This window comes from Ahaetulla prasina, chromosome 8, assembly GCF_028640845.1.
Source record: "Ahaetulla prasina isolate Xishuangbanna chromosome 8, ASM2864084v1, whole genome shotgun sequence".
NCBI lineage: Eukaryota > Metazoa > Chordata > Lepidosauria > Squamata > Colubridae > Ahaetulla > Ahaetulla prasina.
In genome coordinates, this window is record NC_080546.1 from 67,666,798 (window position 1) to 67,689,106 (window position 22,309).

The 22,309-nt window shown below is 38.1% G+C and overlaps 1 protein-coding gene across 1 annotated transcript in view; it reads right to left on the bottom strand.

The window, feature by feature from the left end:
- Window positions 1–523: 523 nt before the first annotated feature.
- The window catches only part of LOC131203524 (gamma-aminobutyric acid receptor subunit alpha-2), a 551,171-nt gene continuing 529,385 nt past the window's right edge, over window positions 524–22,309 (bottom strand). Inside the window, exons 9-10 of the mRNA XM_058193827.1 lie at window positions 16,443–16,645; window positions 524–10,731 (exon numbers count right to left, since the gene is read on the bottom strand). Of these exons, the coding sequence (XP_058049810.1) occupies window positions 10,420–10,731; window positions 16,443–16,645 (515 nt within the window). The 3' untranslated portion in view covers window positions 524–10,419. The remainder of the gene's footprint in view (window positions 10,732–16,442; window positions 16,646–22,309) is intronic.

Below are 22,309 nucleotides of genomic sequence, written 5' to 3' on the forward strand. Positions count from 1 at the left end.
AGGTTTATATGAAATATTGATTATATGAGAAAGAAAAACTAATTAGTAAACATTTTGATGTTAATATGGAAGATAGTATACTTTATAAAAATGATTGATAGTATCTACTATATGTTTGCATGTTGATACGATCATAATGATTATGAGGATGTTTAACACTTTTGTTACCTAGAAAACACACTGTTCAATTTAGAAATGGAATTTATGATATAAAAACAATAAAATAAATAAATAAATAAAATTCTGGAAACCAAGAGGCAACTGATGTAGACAATGCCTATCTATATATGATTATCTGATTTACTATAATACAGCTTTCTATCTACCCACAAAAAATACCTTGCAAGTATTCTCATATAGCACTACAGTCTCTGTATACTTTAATTTATATCATGAATTGTCTCAAACACTGATTTGAGTTTTAGAGGCTTTATAATGAAATTGTCTACACTCTACATCAAATTGTAAATGTAATATATGTGACCCATCCATTTTTTGTAATGCCAAAAGTTTGCCCTCACAAAATAAAAATATCAGGATTCCTACGATTTACTGTATTTAAATTTAAAAAATTAAGGTTTTACACTTAGGCAAGAAAAACCAAATGTGCACTTATAGAACAAGTGGTATCTGGCTCAATAGTAGTAACTGTGAGAGGCATTTAGGAATCCTAGTGGACAACCACTTAAATATGAGCCAGCAGTGTGCTGCAGCTGCCAAAAACATTAACACAATCCTAGGCTGCATGAATAGATGGATAGAATCAAGAACATGTGAAGTACATGGGTGAAATGCTCCAGTTCAGACAGGATCGCCCGATCCGGTAGTGATGGTGCTAGATGGTTCGGAGAACCGGTAGCAAAAATCCCTGCCCCCCACATGCCCAGCTGAGCCGCGCGATCATCAGAGGTTTTTTTTACTTTTAAAAGCATTTTTTCTTTGGCCGAAAAAACACTTTTAAAAGTAAAAAAAAAAAGGGGGCGCGGCTCAACTGGGATTGTCAGAACCCTTTCAAAGCATTTTTTCTATAAGCTCTTTGGCTGAAGAGGCTGTAAAAAATGCTTTGAAAGGGTTCTGGCGATCAGGCAACTCACCTGGGATCATCAGAACCTTTTCAAAGCATTTTTTCTACAAACCCTTCAGCTGAAGAGGTTGTAAAAAAATGCTTTTAAAAGTAAAAATAAAAAGTTGGCCACCCCCACCCAGTCACATTACTCCCACCAAGCCACGCCCACAGAACCGGTAGTAAAAAAAAAATACATTTCACCCCTGGTGAAGTATCACTTTATAATACCTTTATAATTATAATACCTTTATAAGACCATATTTAAAATATTGTATCCAGTTTTGGTTTCATGATATTAAAAAATGTTGAGACTCAAGAGTTCAAAGAGCAAAAAAGGTAATCAGGGGACTGGAGGTTGAAACATATGAAGAATGGTTGCAGGAACTGGGTATGTCTAATCTAATGAAAAACAGGACTGGGGTAACATGATAGTAGTATTTCAATATTTGAGGGGCTGCCAAAAAGAAGAGAGAGTTAACATATTCCCCAAACCACCTGAAGGCAGGACAAAAAGTAGCAGGTGAAACATCATCAAAGAGAGATCCAAACTAGAACTAGAAATTTCCTGACAGTTAGAACAATTAATCAGTTGAACAACTTGCCTCCAGAAACTGTGGGTACTCTATCACTGGAGGCTTTTAAGAGATTGGACAGCCATTTGTCTGAAATGGTATAGGGTCTTCTAGAACTGCTCTAGAAGGGGTTGGACAAGAAAATCTCAAAAGTCTCTTCCAACTCTGTTATTCTGTTATATAGTGCTTTTCAACCTTGGCAAGGTTACGATATGTGGACCTCAATTCCCAGAATTCCCAAGTCAGCATCTTAAAGTTGCCAAGATACACAATACACAATCTGTCAGATCCCTAAAAGTGATACTGCTATTCAATTGGGAGAAAGGGGGTGGGCTTGGATTCTATTTATTAGCATTGCCTGTGTCAACAGATATTTTACAACCTATATTCTAGCGCTGACATGCTCTGACATCTCCTTACCTTTGGGGATGTAGCTGGGATGAGAGAACCAGAGGAGTCACCTTCAGCCACGGTAACCGAAAACCGGGGTGGAAACTGGAGCTAGAAGCCCTCGCTGACCAGGGGAACTAACCGAAGCACCACTGAGGGAGGATTGTCTGAAGAGGCATATAACCCAACCTGTGATGGAAACTTTGGAAAATCTCAACATCCAAGGGAAGCCAGCACGACAGCCAAGGAGCACTGAAAGGGCAGCAACCATGGATGATGTCAGGGGGGCACCCCACTCTGGAGCCTGCCAATTGAGCAGATGGTGCAGCAGCAGTGGCAGAAGACCCAGCACACCCCTCCCCTTTGGGCAGCAAGCACACTGGCACACATCCCTAACCAGCCCTGAGCTCCACAACTGGAAATAGAAACTTGCTCCCTTGGGATGAAGTTTGATGGGGATCCACAACAATTAGGATTCTTTGTGGCAGACATGCTCACCTACATGCAAGAGTACGGGCATGATTTCCAAACCCAAGGATCCCGAGTGGGAGTTGTGACCCTAGCCCTGGAGGGAGCCACTGCCAGATGGATGGTGACCCTGCATAACGCCGATGCACCAGAACTGCAGGATTTTGGCCGGTTCATGATGGCCCTATGATGATGGTTTGAGGACCCCCTCATAAATCACAAAGCCCATGACTGCATTAAGGTGGTGAAGCAGGGGCGATGGCCAATAGCAGATTATACTATAGAATTCCGGGACCTTGTGTGTCGTGTGAACTGGCCAGAGGATATTTTGGTGAGCTTTTTCAAGGATGGGCTGAGTGATGATCTATACAATGTCCAAGGTGCACTGAATCACCTACATCACAGCCGAAGAAGCTGAGATTGATATGGCCAGAAACCAGTACCGAGCGGGGTGAGTATGGAAGAAATCCCCACCCCAATTGAAGCAAGAGCCCCTCAAACCACAAACTGCATTTTCTTTGAAATCCTCAGCCTGTTTCAAGTGTGGAAAAGAGGGGCACCGATCTGCAGAGTGTCATTTGCAAACACCCACCCAGAAACACCCAGTGGGGGGGAAACTTGTGAAACCCAGCCAGCGCAGGAAGGAGACTATCCTGAGGAGCAGGGAGATTGCAGAATTTCCATCCCCCTCCCTTTGGGGAGGAAACTCTGGCATCTCAGCAGGAGGAATCAAACTCATTTGGAAGCAGTCCAGAAGATGAACCTCTAGTAAGCAAAGCAGTTAAACCGCTTACCCTCCCCTTAAGACTATTTATCCCAAACTGGGACAGGGAGATTAATATCTCCACTTTAGTGGACTCAGGGTGCACCCGCTGCTTGATCAGCCCAATCCTAGTAGAGAAGTTGAGGATTAATGTAAGAAAGCTGAAAAACCCCATTGCTTTCTGCCAACTAGATGGGTCAATAGTGGGGGAGGCAGCTTCTTTTGCCACTGAACCTCTACAAATAGGCATCGGGAACCACAAGGAAACACTTATATTTATAGTGGCACCTGGCATGGAATGGCCGTTAGTCTTGGGCCTTGCAGGGCTGAAAAAATGGAACCCCTTATATTTAATTAATTGGAAGCAAGGCATCATAAAATTTCAGATGCACGTGACTTTTGCTGAGAATCCACATAAAGAAACTGAGGGGACAGAGCACTGAGAAACAGCTATGCCTGGTCACGCCATGCCAACCGAGGGCATACCCACAGAATTCCAGGATTTTGCTGAAGTTTTTAGCGAGAAAGCCTCAGATGAGTTTTTCCCCCTCTGCACCACTCACTTTGCTATAGAAATCTTACCCAGAGCTAAACGCCCTAAACCCAAGATGTACAGCATGCTCCTGAGGGAGCTGGAAGACCTGAAAGCATTTATTGAGAAAAACCTAGCAAGGGGTTTCATCAAACCAGCCTGACCAAAAATCACAGCTCCAGTGTTATAAAAAAAGATGGCTCCAAACGTCTCTGTGTTGATTTTAGAAATTTAAATGCAATCAGTGTGGAGAACATGTACCCCCTACTACTATTGACCTCACCCCATTCCTAAGAGGTCTGTAAAGGGTGTGCATAAGAGCACCAATGTGCCTACTGTTCCTGTCCTAATGTTCCCTTTGATTGTATCCAATTTCATATAGTTATTACATACTTATGATTATATTTATGCTTATATATCGTATAGTTATTTCATGCTTATGCTTATATATACTGTTGTAACAAACAAACAAACAAACAAACAAACAAATATGCTAGCACACCTTGCTAAAGGGAAATTTTTTTCAAAGCTGCACTTATGGGAGGCTTACTACCGTATCAGAATTAAGGAGGGGGACGAGTACTGGTTTTACCCCTTTTAGAGTAGCAACAGGCCAGGATTTCAGCCCCATGCCTGAACTACCTACAGAAGAACCCACTATCCCCTCACTTAAGGAGTGGATGGATACTTTGCAAAACACATGGCCAGTAGTTAGCTTAGCCTTAAAGGAAGCTAGAGAGGCTTTTAAAATTCAAGCTGACAAGAAAAGGATGGAACCCAAACCTTTCCATGTTGGAGATAGAGTACACTTATCTACAAAATTCCTGAAATCATTACAGCCATCAAAGAAACTAGGACCAAATTTCATTAGACATTTCCCTATCACTTGGGTCATCAATCCAGTAACTGTTGAACTACTCCTTCCAGGTACAGCTGTTGCATCCACTGTATAGTGCACTTGTTTGCCTTGTATGAAGGAATAAATCAAATGCTCAAACTGCAGCACCAATATATTGATACCCTGGATTACTAGGCATTAATGCTGTTAATGCTGAATAATGAGTAGTATGGAATGGAAATGTTGAAAAAAATGCTCATTTCAATTAACTATGAAATGGCGTAGGTATTTATTTTTGATTCAGGTTTGGATAAAATGGATTTATATTTTTTCTTTTTGATACGTGTTTGAAATTCTGGACCAAACATAGGAAAAGGTTTAGTAAACAAAATTTGACTATGTGTCTTGTTGGGCTGCGCAAAGCACCTGGAGATATTTTACATGTCTGGTGTACCAATTTACTGTAGAGTTGTAAAACCATCAGGTCCTCCTGAAAGCTTAATGTGACCATTTCAGGAGTCTGCCTAGGCCCGTGATGGCGAACCTATGGCACGTGTGCCACATGTGGCACGTGTAGCCATATCAGTGGGCACGTATCTTAAAATTCATAAATATATGTTATGAAACATATTCTCCTTCTTTAAAGACCAAATCTTGTCCAGTGCTATGAACTGTCCTCTCCTATGAAATTATTGAGAGATAAAAACACAGAGCAGTTTGTGACAGAAGAGCCTGGACTGATTGTGAATGCTTAAAAATTACATACTTGGAAGATCTTATGACCTGTGATTCACTACCGGGTTTCATATACCAGTGACAGTGAGGACAAAGCAACAGATGAATCATACTGTATTGGGTCTTTTGAAAACATTGGTTCACACTTCATCACACTCAGAATGCCTCAAAAAATTTAACAAAAAATTAACACTGGAGCACGAAAGAGAAGGATGTCACTGATAATAAAGGGTGGTTATTTTACCTTTCCTACTACTAGCAATTTGTTTGCAGGTTTCCAAGAACAACACAGATTGAGAATTAACCCCAGATGTAACATTTGAAACATCTGTAACATTTGAAGAGAAGAATTCAGATCAATGACTTGGGCTTAGCCTATGAATTATGTTGTTGCAGCCCTTTGTCCATAAACAATAAAACAATAAAATTACAATTGTCTTCACTGTGGTATTTACATTTGATTTACATATATACATACTTATACATGTATTTGTACCTGGATAGCGTACCACTGGAGAGCCAATAAAACATTTTAAAATATGTATAACCCTACCATGGAGAACTTTTTATTGCTCACCTTCACAATATCATCACACTGTTGCACTTGTTTCTGAGTAATATTACTGAACAGATATAAAAACAAGGATTTTCTATAATAATGTTTGAAATAAACTATGTTTTCAGCTACTGTTAATTAAGAAAGGACAATTTATTAGAGGGGATAAATACATTATGGACCAATATGGTTCTTTTTCCTATTACATGAAATGTCTTTAGTTTAGGGTAATGTTATGTTTAAGTTCCTAGGAACAAACCCTATTGAATTCAATCAAACTTACTTCTAGTAGAAATGTATAGGATTGCAATGTAAATATTAGAAGATCTGGTATTAGAAGGTGTATGTATGTATGTATGTATGTACAGTATATGTATACTTATATGTATATCTATCTACACATATATACACATACATTCAGACATAGCAATAGCACTTTGCACTAGCACTAGCAATAAACTATTGCTATTGATATACAGCACTCTCTAAGTGATTTACAGAGTCAGCATATTGCCCCCAACAATCTGGGTCCACATTTTAACCGATCTTGTAAGGATGGAAAGCTGAGTCAACCATGAGCTGGTCAAGATCGAATTCCTGGCACTAGGAATCCTAGCACTGCATTCTAACCTCATACATACAAACACACATATACATGAGTTTCTACGCATTAATTTTAAATTTGCTTTAAAATATACAGTATTGTTAAACTTTGCAATATCTAGTTTATGCACTATGTTCAAGTACTGTACAAAACTGCAATAAATAACACTAGACAACTACATAGTTCTACTATAAAGACACCATCATTCTGGTGTATTTTTTTCTTAAAAATCAACTAATAGCTTCTAATATGTACCAGTATGTGAATCAAATACTCTTAATTGACCAAATCTATTGAAAAATTTAAAACTATAAATAATTATCAGTGATGATATTGTTTATAAGAGCTTTGGGGACAAGCTTCAGAATAAAATTAATGGATCATATTAAATATAATACAAAAATTGTAAATACAGGCTTCAGTTTTGTTTTCATAAGTATTTAAGTATTTATGAAGCATTAAAGATTTTTTCTTTATAAACTAAACAAAAAATAATCCACTTCATAGAAAAACTATTTTTTTTAAAAAAGTTGTTTTACGTTTCTGTCAGGAAAAGATAAACTGTACTTTACAAAAGCAGCAATAATAATTTATGATAAATGAATTAATTGAACTACCATTATGGAACCAACATTGAAAAACAAATAGTATGAAGGAAGGCTTTTGGAATGGAAACTTTACTTTGGAAAAAAATGCACAAAATTTTTGTTACCAATGTGTTTAATTCCATGAACAGAATCCGAAGGTATTGTATATTCTAGGTACTTAGCATCTCTTTTGAAAGTTATAAAAATGGAAATTCACAAGGTGGATTTTATATTCAAAGTTGCCTTGTGACTGTCTACTATATGTAGCTTACTTCTAGATAAAGTCATATACTTATATGTAAAAATGTAAAACGTTGCTTCTCATGGCATTATGACAAGCAAATTATCCATGAGATTATGCCCTATTGACTGATCAAGTTTCTTTTTCTGTTTAGTTTCTGGAACTTCTTATAGTAATCTAAAAAAGATCTCAGAAGTTTTTTCATTATTGGATAGTTAAATGGGCTAATGTTATATATGTGGCTACAAAACATGGTCTTGAACAGACTCCAAGGAACAAGTATACAGAAAGAAAATGATTATTTAGGCTGATCTACAGACTTCTTCAAGCACTTACTAATGTGATGGTAGCTTTTATGCTTCTGCTTGAGCAAGATCATGCAGAAGGAGGTTGCATAAATGGAAGAACATCTTTGGATTGAATTGCACATTTCTCATGCAATACTCTAGAGACTGAGAATAGCTTTTCCATGAGCAAAAGATAACTTCATTATATGGAAGTGAATGTTTGTATCCATCCTTTGGCACCAACCTTTGGATTCAGTTTTAGGCTTATTAGTGAAGTCACTTGATACTATTAGTGTCAAATTGTTATATGCGCAGCAATCAATGCAAATGATTTCTAAGGCTGCTCATTTCAAAAATTCAGAAATGTAATAATTGAAAACAAATACTTTTCTAGTCATTTCAAATAATAAAATGAAAACTGACCTTACCTTACTGCTACTACTATATCCTTAATACTGAATGGCTTATTTGAAGGATCATATTTACCTGAAATATGAGTTTAAGAAGACCCTCCCCCAAATGTAGGGTAGTTAGAAAAATACAGTATATTATAAATGCAGACAAAAATACCATACAATGCCAGTTTCTCCTGTTTGTGTTTATATTTATAGACTGCTAAAACTCTTGTGTCTGTTTGATTGTTTGTAACCTTCAATTGGGTGAAGCGGTACATCACAGGACAACAATTTTGAAGCAATGTACCTCAAATGAGCTAACTTAAATAATGCATCCAACATGCAGGATCCCAGTTAGACTGAAAATTAGTAGTTATAATTTACCAGCCAGAATTATGCAATCATCATTTCTCCCTGCCAGCTTTCTACAATGAAAGTTAATGGGAAAGCAAGCAGGAAGCTGGACATGCTCCCAGAGCTTCCCCCCTTCTGATGGTCATTCTGTTTCTCTGAAATGATTACCCAATAGATCACAGATTGTACAATATATACCGTGTTTTCTCAAAATTAGACCCTGTCTTATATTTTTTGAACCCTGAAATAAGCGCTTGGCCTTATTGCCATGTACTCAAAAGCCCGATTGGGCTTGTTATCAGGGGATGTCTTATTTTGGGGAAAACAGGGTAATGTGTGTGTGTGTGTGTGTGTGTGTGTGTTGGAATACTCCCATCCCAAAAAGTGTACAGACAGGTTAAAATTTAAAAAAACCTGAAGTAATACTTACTGATTAAACCAATTTCCTGTAAAATGAAGTACCAAATTTATCGATATGAACTCCCATCAGCACATATCAACCATGTTCAAACTCTAAACTTTGTTACAGAGAGAAATATAATAGGTACAGACACCCACATACATGCATATTCCTCTCTCTTTCCTTCATGAAACAACAAGAATAAAATGAAAAGGGATAGAAATGGAATGAAAACAGAATGGAACAGAAAAAAAATGGATGAAAGGAGAGAAAAAGTAATTCTACAGGACAGGAAGAGAGAAGTTTTGTTTGGAAGTTAAATCATTAAATTTATCAGACAAGGAACCTCTTTCCAAGCAACAGCAAATCTTCATGTTAATGTTCAAAAATATCCATGCATTTCAGCAGTGATGTCTGAAGCTATCTGCATAGCTTTCAATAGCCTTTCAATAGCTTTTTCTATTTCTAATAGCAAGTATATTTCTCTGGGAAGAAACAAGTCTTCCTGTTGGGTTAAATTCTCTGGTTAAATTCTATCCTGTTTAAGCCTCTGCCGACTTAAAACATAGGCTTCCAACTTTGATGTCCCAGTTGGTATAAAAATATCTCTTGTCTGTAATAAACTATATATCTCAGAACCAAAAGAGCCACAAAAAGGTGTTGACATGAAGCAATCTACAAAACACAGTGACTTGAATATATGGAGGTTGTCTTATTAATCAATATTGCTTCTCTTTAAATTTCTGCACAATTTGCCTATTTCAGCTTTTAAATCATGATTCAGTAGAAGTCACTTAATCCACAATGCACTGGAGAAAGGGAAATAACTAAAGAAGGGAAATAACTAAAACAAATTACTGACTTAATATAACTAACCATGAACCAACAACACATGCTTAGTTGTATAGTTTTATGTCTCATTGTGTTTCTGCATGTTGTCAACATCTTCTGCAATGGGTATGGATTCAATTATTTCCTTGTATTAGTTGGAAGGAATCTCCAAGTGCAACCCTTTTGTTTATCAACAGACCATTGGTCACACCATAGGATAAGCCGATAATTAGCAACTTCAAAACTTGTTTAAAGGAAATTATTATCCCTGCCATTCTGAATCTTTTATGCATAACTTGCATTCTTAATGATTGCTAACAAGAGAGTACTTATGCTCACCACATATCTATAATATTTACATGGGCACTGATACTGTAAGAAATTATTAAGATTACTCTTTTTTTAAAAAAATCCTTCTCTTTTTAAATGATAGCTTCTTTGCATTAAGTAGAATCAGTTGTCTCATAGAAAAATATCTTAAACTTTAAATTAAAAAAATAGCGTTACTAAATAGTTATGTAGGACCATATATGAGTTGTATGGATATAATTCAGCATAGTTAAATCCAAATTTAGGAGAACTCACATAGATAGGAGAGCAGAATATATTTGCCATGGATGCCATCTGCTTACAGATCCCATGACTAAACTCTGTGCACCTCCTTTGGAGATAAACAAACATGACATCTATATACATCCTGTACATATTAGTTTACTGATTAGCAGTTATTAGTCATACTGTACATAGGAAAACAACTTGATCATAATGATGTTACATGCCCTCAGCATAAAGTTAAGGTTTTAGTGTGAGGGTGCAAACCCATGCAAGACAGGTTCCCTGTTTAGATATGTGGCCCAATATACCAAGTTGAATGTGCCAAATAAAACTGGAAATACTATTCTGGACATTCTGTCAATTTTGCTAACACTGTTAAAGGTTTTCTTTGCTTCTTGTGGTTTGGTTTCTGGTTTGACTTTGTGGGGATCTGAAGTAGTGGTAGCACTCTTGGAGATGGTGGGGAGAACAGAATCCTTCGTGATGTTTGGTCCATAATTGGCAACAGCCACTGCGTAGGCATTGTTTTTCTTAATGACCGAGGCCTTTTCTTTTTTCTGTTAAAAGATAATGTTATTATTAAATATCTTCAAGCATTTCTGCAACAATAATACTATCTACTTCATCCAATTCAAAATAATGTGCCTCAGATAGACCTCATTGGCTATGGTACTGCCATTGTAGAAAGCTTCTCCAACTTTTGGTTAAGGCCATATATACCTATGTGTGAATCTTCAATGGTGACATGATTCATTTTCTTCACTGTGGTGGAGTAATGCTATTTTCATGCTGACCAAATTGGAAGCTTCCATACCTATGCTTCAATGTGAACCAACTCTTATGCAAGTGGGAAGAATATCTGTATTTATTATTTTATAAAACAAATTATTTTGCAGTATTTAGAGATGGGGAAAGTATCATAGACTGTTATTATTCAACTGCATAGTTGTATTATTTGTTGCCATACTTCAAGAAAAGGAGTAAGTTAGAAGATCTGAAATGCACATTATTGTCAAGGTAACCAGTAACTGCAGTGATGAGAATACACTTCTTTCTTATACTGTGAACAGCACAATACAGAAGCAGTTGGAATTGCTTTGTTCCAGGATGTTTTTTCAATTTCCCAGCTCTAGAATTTCCTGGTAGTCCCTCACTAGGTCTGAACCTGTTTAGTTTTCCAAGGCTGGTGAAAGCTTTTTTGGAGTAATGGCAGAATAAATATTATCTGTTCTTTTTGCTTATTATTTTCTTGGAGCCCTTCTACTAAAAGCCCTTGAAACAAATTGGTTTTGAGGAAGAATGGATGGACCATCAACTAAACTGGAATTGAACTATCTGAATAATTCTAAAACAGACCACAAACAGTGAGTTTGTTAATGTCACAAACTCACAAAAGGTCAGAATTAGTTCATTAGTTCCAAATTTTTTTACTACCGGTTCTGTGGGCGTGCCTTGTTTGGTGGGTATGGCATAGTGGTCATGTGATTGTGTGGGCATGGCTTGGTGGTCATGTGACTGGGTGAGCATGGCCAACTTGACATCACTCATGTCAAAGTTTAGGGTTAGGGTGCCTGGCCTCTCCTTGCTTCAAAAGGCTCAACGAGATACAATTTCCTTGTCTGTTTATTTACTACTACTGAACATCCAAAATATACTATTTAAACGTATGTACATATGCCATATGTGTACATACATATTACATAGTATAGTGTGTATAGGCACACAAAAAGATACATTATCTACTATATAAAGTATACTGCAGGGGTGAAGTCTAATTTTTTTGCTACCTGTTCTGTGGGCGTGGCTTGGTGGGGCATGGCTTGGTGGGGGGTTCATGTGACTGGGTGGGCGTGGCTATGTGATTGGGGGATCAAACAACAGAAACTCACTACCAAAGGCTTTTCTTTTTTTTTTACTTTCAAAGCATTTTTTTCTTCGGCCAAAAAAATGCTTTTTTAAAAAAAAAAAAACCTCTGATGATCACGCGGCTGAGCTGGGCATGGGCGGGGGGGGGCAGGGATTATTGCTACCAGTTCTCCAAACCACCCGCCGCCATCGCTACAGGATCGTGTGATCCGGTCCGATCCAGGAGCATTTCACCCCTGGTATACTGTATGTGTATGTATACACACACAGCTCTTCTAAAACTATACACATTCTATCTCACATACTAAATTTGGAAAAACACACCTAGAGTCCACTTTCTGCCACACTATAACTTCTGTACATTTAGAGCATTACATATGCCTTCAGATGTTCTTCCCTAGCTTGCACATGACTGTTAAAGCCAGGAGAGGTCATGGATTGAGTAAAAAGTGGTGAAACTCACTTAACCACACTCTTGCTTAGCAACCAAAGTTTTGGGGTCAATTGTGGTTGTAAGTCAAGGGCTATCTCTGCCTTCCTCTGCATGGCAGCCTTGTCCTAGTAAACTCCTTCTTTCTGGCAATTTTCCTCTCTGTTAGAGGTACCAAAATAATCCAGGTGTTATAGGGTTTCCTGCTGGAGCAGGGGATTGGACTAGATGGCTTCCAAGGTCCGTTCCAGCCCTAGATTGCTGTCTTGTTTCAAAGCTCTTCTGAAGCTACATCTAGTGCCAGGGTTTGTGGCCCTTCCTTCCTCTACTTTATCCCCCACCCCCTCTCCTCCTTCCTTCCTCTTCCTCTTTCTCTCTCTCTCTCTCTCTCTCTCTCCCCCCCCTTTCTTTCTTTTTCTTTTTCTCTTCTTTCTCTCTCTCTCTCTTTCTTCTCTCTCTCTCACGTTTTAGGAATCACATCTAAAGAACCTCTAGAAGTCTTGTTCAAAACTGATAGTACTCCATGACAAAAGCTTTAGCTCAGATTTGTTAACTTGACTATAAATGATCCCATTTAGAGAATTTAGGGTTTTTTTTAAGAATGTGGAAGTGAGCAAAACAATATAGTAGAGAAAGAAAGAAAAAGAAAGAAAGAAAGAAAGAAAGAAAGAAAGAAAGAAAGAAAGAAAGAAAGAAAGAAAGGGGTATCTTCTTAATAAACATACTAGTAATAATGTATTAGAATATTTTCTTTCTCCCTCCCTCCCTGTCTTCCTTCCTAAAAGTTATTTGGGGCCACATACAATCCTTCCTTCCTTCCTTCCTTCCTTCCTTCCTCCCTCCCTCCCTCCCTCCCTCCCTCTCTCTCCCTTCCTTCTTTCCTTCCTCCCTCCCCTCCCATTCCCTATTGCAGTATATTATGTGCCATTCAGCAAAAGTCTTAATACTTTGGTTTTGAATAATCTTATTGTTATGGTTAGGATTTTATGTTATAAATATTATAAGTAGTATTAAATGCTTGCCATCACCTGGGGAGGAAACAGGGACATTTTTTTACAACTTATTCAGCTGAATAGGTTGTAAAAAAATGCTTTTAAAGGAAAAAAAAGGCTCTGACGATCAGGCAGCTCAGCTGGGATCATCAGAATCTTTTTTTACCTTTTAAAAGCATTTTTTTTACAAACTATCCGTGTGAATAAGTTGTTAAAAATGCTTTTAAAAATAAAAAAAGAGGCTCTGACAATCACAGCTGAGCCGCAGGATCATCAGAGCCTCTTTTTTACTTTTAAAAGCATTTTTATAACCAATTTGCATGAATAGTTTGTAAAAAAATGTTTTTAAAAGTAAAAAAAGAGGCTCTGACAATCCTGCGGCTCAGCTGTGAGCCTCGCCATGTCCCCCCTCCCTGACGGCTCTTCAGCTGAGTCCAGCAGGTGTCCCTCCCCACTGCCAGTGTTGGCCTTACTTTCTAGATATTCCACGCGCTTCCAAAGGAAAGGCGAAGGCAGTGGCAGGAGATGGTAGCAGCGGCCTCAGCAGGAGAGGGCAGTGGCAGTGAGGAGGGCGAAGGTGATGGCCTCTGCGGTGGATTTGGAAGCTGCTGGCAGGCAGGAGGGGACCGCCCAGCCCAACAAGCTTCGCAGCCATGGAAAAAGCTGCTGGTGTCGCTGCCATGTTCTTTGCGCATGCACATTGGATTTGCAAGGCCATGGGATGTGTGTGCATGAAGAACATGGAGGCACTGAACATGGCGGCCTGAGTGAGTGACCGGCGGACCGGTTCGGGGGTGTGGCCAGAAAGCCATTACTACTGGTTCTGCGATTGATGGCAAATTTTTACTACCGGTTCTCCTGAACCGGTGCAAACCAAGAGCAACCCACCACTGTTGGGTACTTCCTTTTCTATTCTACTTTTGATTTTTTTAGTTTATAAGCCACAGGTTAGTGACATGGAATTTCCCACCCCAAAAAGGGCATCAATATCTATAAATTAGCAGATAAATGATACACAATCCAAACTCAGAGTTTCAATTTTCCTTTTCTGTTTCATGCGTTCCCTCACAATTATCCCATACTTTTACATGAATTGCAGTTTAAAGTATATTCACTTGAACTCCACCTCAACTATGGTTTTACTAGCATGTTAAGAATGCTTCTGTCTTCTTATTGCTATGTAACTGATAACTTTTTTCATTTTCTCAAGTTCCTTGTGCACAGACTTTATAGAAGCAATTTTTTTTCAGTACAGCATGACCATTTTAGCACTAAAAAAAGAACTTTTTAAAAGAGGAAAATTCTTTTTAAGAACTGCAGGTGCCAAATAATTGAAAATGCCCTTTTAGGGATCTTAGAAATCTAGTATATTTTTATTTTGTTTTGAGACAGCATAGATCTGGAGAAACAAAACCCAGATGTTTTGGTCAGTTCTTGGTTAAAGCAAGAGGGTTTCCAGAGGTATTTTATTGGGTGAGCAGGGCAAGGCTGGTGGATATCACACAACTCTTAATTTCTCCTCTGTACAGTCTGTGTATCAACACTATTCCAATATTCCTTTGTCACTGACTCATTTGCTCTAGGACAGGGGTGTCAAACTCTTGGGATCATGTCATCACACAACATATCATGACTCCCCCCCTTCACTAAACCAGGGGTGGGCACAGCTAGTGTGTGATGCATCTGGCCAGCGGGCCATGAATTTGACACCCCTGCTCTAGGATAACATGCCAAAGTCTTTATTGTCAATTCTGAAGCTGGCCTGGCTGAAGCCATCTTGGAGCTTCAATGCTGCCACACTGGAGCTGAGGGATAGGGAGTGGGGATTAGAGATAGCTGGGGTTGTGTAGTCAAAATAAAACACTTTCTCTTCTGAACCAAGGATGTTTTCACACCCGACTGGAGGAAGGAGGAGTGATGTCACCTGACCAGTGGATGCTACCTTGATTGGGCCATGTGACTGATTGTTTGGGATTGAGGAAAAAACTTTCACTTTTAATTAGGTGAAAATCAGTGTCGGTTTTCACCAGATATGTGCCAATATGATATTTCCAATAAAGCTATTCTTTGAGGAATGTATCTGCTTTGGAGTTTTGCTTGCTATGGATCTATTACTTGGAACTCTAACATTTATCCTTGCTTTTTTCCCATTCATATCCATTACTGTAACCTCTTCTCCCAGAACAACAACATTTTGGTTCATATCTCTGAACAGAATAGGCCTTTTTCATTTTACTTCCAACTGAAAACATCAAAAACATGTTTTGGTTCAGATGGATTAATAGAACCTGCTGTTCTATTTTTTGTTTGATTAAAAACACTTCTTGATAAATAAAAAGGTTTATTTATTAAACCTAGATGAATTATTATTATTACTATTATTATTGCTGTTAAATGCCTTTTTAGGGATTATATTTATATATCTTAAACATAGTATTCCTCTACTGAGATCAAACATCTCTGAAAATGGAAAACATTTTTATAAATAAACCGTTTGCTTTAGTCAAAAGAGAATCTGTACAATTACATAAAAAGATCATTTAAATCTATGACAGCTCTTCATTTAACATGCTCAATATACCGTAGTTAAAATTCTTTTAGCAAAGTATCTTTGGTTTCACTAATTTCCTTATAAAAATTGTTGAAGATAATGAAATGTGGTTGAAGGTTTTGAAGGAAATTAAACAAGCATAAATGGGCTATGATTTAATTTATGGACAGCCTTGGGATAATATTTGTTTCTTTAAGATGAAACAGGTAGAGAAAGATTCCATATGAACTGTTTAATTTCTGCTGAAATGCAGACCCAAACTCTCTACTTCTTTTCATAATCATTCTTGTTTTAACATACCCTGTCTTTAAATTGGTTTAAGACTTCAATTATTTTTCAGTAATGGAAAACTTTCAACGGAGATGCTGCTAAATTGTTGTTGTTTTTTTCAAATTGGAAGAAACCTTAAACATATTTTTGATCACTCACCTTATCATTGACTATGCTTTTTCCATCCCATGCCCATCCTCTTTTTGTGAAGTAATTTACTGTGGCAAATTCTATCAAGGCAGAGAACACAAATGCATAACAAACCGCAATAAACCAATCCATAGCTGTGGCATAAGCTACTTTGGGCAGGGAATTACGAGCACTGATGCTTAGTGTTGTCATTGTTAGCACTGTTGTTACTCCTGTAGGGTAGAAAAAGAAGAATGAACTTGGTCAAGGTAGTGCAAAATGCATGGAAAGTTTAGCACCAGAGGTAAAGACAATGAAGGGACATGATAGAAAATTAAACTTAAAAAGACCAAAGTGCAGACATTACAAATAAGATGTTCAATGATATCTATGAAATTATATAATGTTTGAGATTTATTATTTTAAGGAACTTGCAGCCCCAAAAGTCAACATGACAGCTGCAACTCTGTAATCAAACTTTCAACTCTTTTTATAATCATTGTGATACGGATTAAAAAAGAATGACTTTAAATCACATGGTTGCCATCTAGACATCTTTTACCTCCCCTGCAGATGTGCTTAATGCATTTGTTCGAAATCATATTTTACATATATTTTCTCTATGATGTAGACTCTTGAGTTGCTAATGTTATAGAAGTGTAACAGAGTTGTTAACGCCTGGAACTCATTACCAGACTCCATAGTCTCTATTCAAAATCACAAAATCTTCAACCAAAAACTGTCTACTATTGACCTCACCCCATTCCTAAAAGGATTATAAGGGGCGTGCATAAGAGCACAAAAGTGCCTACTGTTCCTGTCCTATTGTTCCTTTCATTATATCAAATTAACATAACTGTTGCATATGTGTTGTTTTATTTATGACGATGTTTGTGTATTCTGTTGTGACAAAAATAAAAAAATAAAAAGTGACTAAAGAGTACAAAACTTTTGCCTGGTATACCCTGCATAACACATGAACTAATAACATGCATATCTCTCTGGAAGCAAATGTATGAGTTCCACTTTTAATTTGAAATTGTTTTTGTTGAGAACAAAACATTGACAGGTTCAGTTCCAAAAAAACTAGTGGTGGGATTCAGCTGGTTCACACCGGTTCATGGGAACCAGTAGTTAACTTTCTGGGCAGTTTGGCGAACCGGCTGTTGGAAGAAATCTTCTTCCAACGCCTTTTGTTTTTCCCACTTTATGGGTAATCCTCTCAGGCAGGAAGGAGGTGTCTGGTGTGCCTGTATGTATTGTTTCTAGCCTGCTTAAGTGTTTTTCGAAACTGCCTCTGAGTTAAGCCTTGTTACATTGTAACAGCTGGTCTTAATGGTTCTTGGCAGTATGACCAGACTTTCTATAGCCTGAGTGGCTTCTCTGGAGTTTTTTCCCTCTTTGCTGGTACTTTTATTCTGGGACTTGGGAGGAGGGACTCATTGGATTAAAAGATATTTACATAAAGGTTGGCATAGCCATAGAAAAAATGGCTGAGAGGCAGGATGCAAGCTTGGCACTCTTCTCTGATTTTTTTTACTGACTTTCTGGGGGCATGTGATTTTTCCTTAAATCTGGATGATTTCCTTGGGATATCTTGTGAGGTGAGTGAGACCAGCTGGTATCTTTAAGTGGTGCAAATGGATCTAAGGATTGCTTCTCCTGGATGGAAAAGGGTGCTTTGTCAGTTCACTGATCACCAGAATCTCTTGTCTATGGGTATTCTTCAGTCATTCACATGGTTGTTCCAAAGGTGCTTTTTTCAAGAGGCAACTGGTCTTTCTTAGTTTCCACAAGTCCAGTTGCCTCTTGAAAAAGCACTTTTGGGATAAGAGTCCCTTGCATTGCTTTGGAATGGCCAAGGCACATGATTGCTCACTGATAGTAAGTGGATCCTCCTTACAATTCATTTGACTTTTCTCTCATGATAATAAGGCTTAGTAACATGACACCAATTGTAGAAAGTTAGCACCCACCCCTCTCCTAGAAGAATGAAATATTTTGAGAAATATTTAAAAGGAATAATATATTTCCCTGGACAAAAAATGGAGAAACATGTTTTCTTAGTGGGAGAAAGCAGCCCCCACCTTCTTTAATACCCCACAGCAGATGTCAGCACTTAGGAGATAAAGAGATAGATAGCTCTATTCATAGGCAAAAATTCCCTGCAGCAAGGTCTGAACAAAGGCGGAATGGGATTAACCCTCACTGTGGCTGGACGGAGTCACTGAAGCAGTAGGCATGAATTTAAATGGACTCCAGAGGATGGTAGAGGACAGGAAGGCCTGGAGGAATGTTGTCCATGGGGTCGCGATGGGTCGGACACGACTTCGCAACTAACAACAACAAAACAAGACCTAAAACAGGAGGAAAGACACAATAGGAATTGCCCAACACCCTTTCAGGACACAAGCCTCTTCATTACATCATCTCAGAGAGTCCAAACTTCAACTAAACCCATGTGATTCTGCTTCATCATTAAACCATCTCTCAAATCAGCCTCCATGTTTCCAGTGTCTTTCTCCCAGCTTGGAACTGAATCAGATGGATATTTCTTTTTTTTTTTTTTTGTTTACATTTATACCCCGCCCTTCTCCGAAGACTCAGGGCGGCTTACAGTGTATAAGGCAATAGTCTCATTCTATTTGTATATTTTTACAAAGTCAACTTATTGCCCCCCCAACAATCTGGGTCCTCATTTTACCTACCTTATAAAGGATGGAAGGCTGAGTCAACCTTGGGCCGGGCTTGAACCTGCAGTAATTGCAGGCTTCTGTGTTCTTAATAACAGGCCTTACCAGGCTGAGCTATCCGGCCCTTTCTTCCAATACAGGCTTGAAGTTTATTTAGATATCTGTGGCATGTACTAAGTTTTTGTGATCTTGACAAGCTTGGGAGGGCAGAGACTTGATCCACTTATATTTTGTTAATTTGTCTCTTTAGCTTGGCATTTTGTAGCTCAACTATGCCCACCCACTTTTTGGAGAGCTTAAATGACCTCTCTGCTAAAGGGTTTCACTTTACGAGCAAAAGTTGGCTGCTGATAGTTATTATTACATTTTAACTATTTTAATTCCTCAATTCCCCTGTCTGATTTGTAACACTGGGTTGCAGGCATTGCTGATGAAAAGTAAGGTTTTCAGACAGAATGTTTTAGGTTTCCATGATGGCTGTGACTGTCATTGATTTTCAGTGTGTATTCCCCCATTTCTAATCTAATGATTGGTATTTAGAGCAGCTTTTTACAAGCAAAGAAGCCTTTTGTATCTTTGACTTACAAAGATACAAAATCTTTGTAAGTTTTTATAATGCTTGATTTACAACAGTTCATTTAGTGACTATTCAATGTTACAATAGCATTGAAATAAGTGACTTATGACTGTTTTTCACGCTTATGACTGTTGCAGCATCCCCATGGTCACTAGAGGCTGGGCGAGGTGAAGCGCCCCTCAACATGAGTGATGTCAAGTTGGCCACCCACCCAGTCACATGACCACCCAGCCACACCTACCCAGCTGGTCAGAGTAGAGAACTGGTTGTTAACTTATTTGAATCCCATCACTGGAAGAAGCTATGAAATGAAAAAAAAAACAGGACTTACACTTTTTTTAAATAAAATAAGCCCACCATTCATATCTGATATTTAAATTAATATTTGTTAACAATCTTTGGAGACTATCTATAAATGTATCAGAACAGGAAATGAAAGAGTACAGCTTCATTATGGTAGAATAACAATATGACAGGAATCCAAGAACACTCTCTGGATATCACCTTTTTATCTGCCAATCCTTCCTACTGAAGTTTAAAACCTAGCTGAAATACCTGTGAGTTATTCCCCCCCAATTATATGTTAATTTTTAAATATCATATCTTTGTAAACCAAAAATCTTGCAGAGAAAAATCAGCAGGTTTGTTTAAGGAATCTGGAGGCTAACTCAATATGATGTCCCCCTAAATATATACAGCTCTAGATTAAAATTGCAGACAGACTGTTGGAAAATGAGAAGATGGAAGAGGAGCAGGTTCAGTGTACCTTAAAGAAAACAGGATCACTGACAATGATTACAATGCTGCAGTAAATTAAGAAATCTACAGATTTCAGAAAAGTTTTGGTTTACAGGTCTGGAAAAGCCTCAGATTCAATTCTTGACATGGTATCTTGACATGGAAAAATTATGATCAGGTGAGTTTTCAGAAATTTATTTATATGCTTGTTTTTTCCTTAGCTAAAAGATTTTCACCATTATGGAATCCAAAACAAATCCAAAAGCAGCCTATTCTGCATGTTATTTCTGAAAAAGAAGTTCCTTATACACAGTAAAAGTTGGTATCACAGTTGAGAGGTGGTTCAGAGGCCTAACTGAGACATGGACCAATAGCACTGCTGAGAGGCAGAGAGGCATCCCAGTTAGGAGATGGAGAGGCAGCCTGGTGGCACAGCTGAAAGGTAGCCCAGCAGCCCAACAGCCTAGCAACCCAGCCCAGGTGCCCAGAGATTCCAAAATACGCACTGAGACAGCCGGAGGCCAGCTGAGCATTGCAGTGCAAACAGAGGCCAGCTGAGCAGTGGTAAAATGGAGCAGTGGTAAAATGGCAGCAGACCAGTGGCTGACAGCAGCGCAGTGGACCAGCTGAGCAGTGATGGCACAGAACTAAGTGGCAGCGGAGTGCCCAGAGCAGCACATTATACCTGAAAACCTCGATAGTGATAGACAACCAAAGGGCAAGAAGACAGGGAGAAAAGAGATAAGGACAAAACACTTCTAGACAGAAGGGAAAGGGATACATTTTCAAGTGTATATCATGCATATCACAGTACATACTTTCACATTTTTAAATGCACTTTTAGAATTTTAAATTTTTAAATTAGATTTGTTTTCTAATTCTGTGATTAAATCTTTTATATTTCTAACATTTATAACTTTTTAAAGTTTATTCCTTAAACAAACTAGCAAAAAGAAACATAGTCATGGAAAAAGAGACTGACACTGTTCTGATTTGTAAAATATGTTCCATGTATGAGCTTATGCCCATAGAAGACCCAAATTATACATCTAGTAAATGCAAACAAAACGAATTACTTAGAAGAAAAAGTAAAGGGTCTAGGGGCAACTCTAGCCATCCTGAGACTCAACCTACAAAATGAGAAACTCCAATCTAAGCAAGGCTATATCCAAATTGAACATAATAAGAAACAAACAACTTAAAAAACAACAACAGATCCAGAAAACTACAGACCAACCAGCCTGACATCAATACCTGGGAAGATCTTGGAAAAGATAATCAAGCAGCAAATCTGCAAATACCTAGAAGCAAGCAAAATTATAACCAGAAGCCAACATGGGTTCATGTGGACATATAGTATATTTGGATTTCAGTAAGACATTTGATAAAGTAGACCACAACCTACTTCTTGGCAAGCCAGAAAAATGTGGGATAGAAATGTGGGACAGCACCACCACTAGATGGATTTGTATCTGGTTAACAAACCATACTCAATATGAAGTTCTTAACAGAACTACATATACATGTAGAGAACTAGGCAGTGGGGTGCCCCAGGTTTCTGTTTTAGGCTCAAACTTTTCAATATCTTCACAAATGATTTAGATGAGGGAATAGAAGGGGAACTTATCAAATTTGCAGACAACACCAAGCTGGCAGGAATAGCCAACACCCCAGAAGATAGGCTCAAGATCTAGATGCATTTTTTTTTTAAATTTATATCCCGCCTTTCTCCGAAGACTCAGGGCGGCTTACACTGTGTTAAGCAATAGTCTTCATCCATTTGTATATTATATACAAAGTCAACTTTATTGACCCCAACAATCTGGGTCCTCATTTTACCTACCTTATAAAGGATGGAAGGCTGAGTCAACCTTGGGCCTGGTGGGACT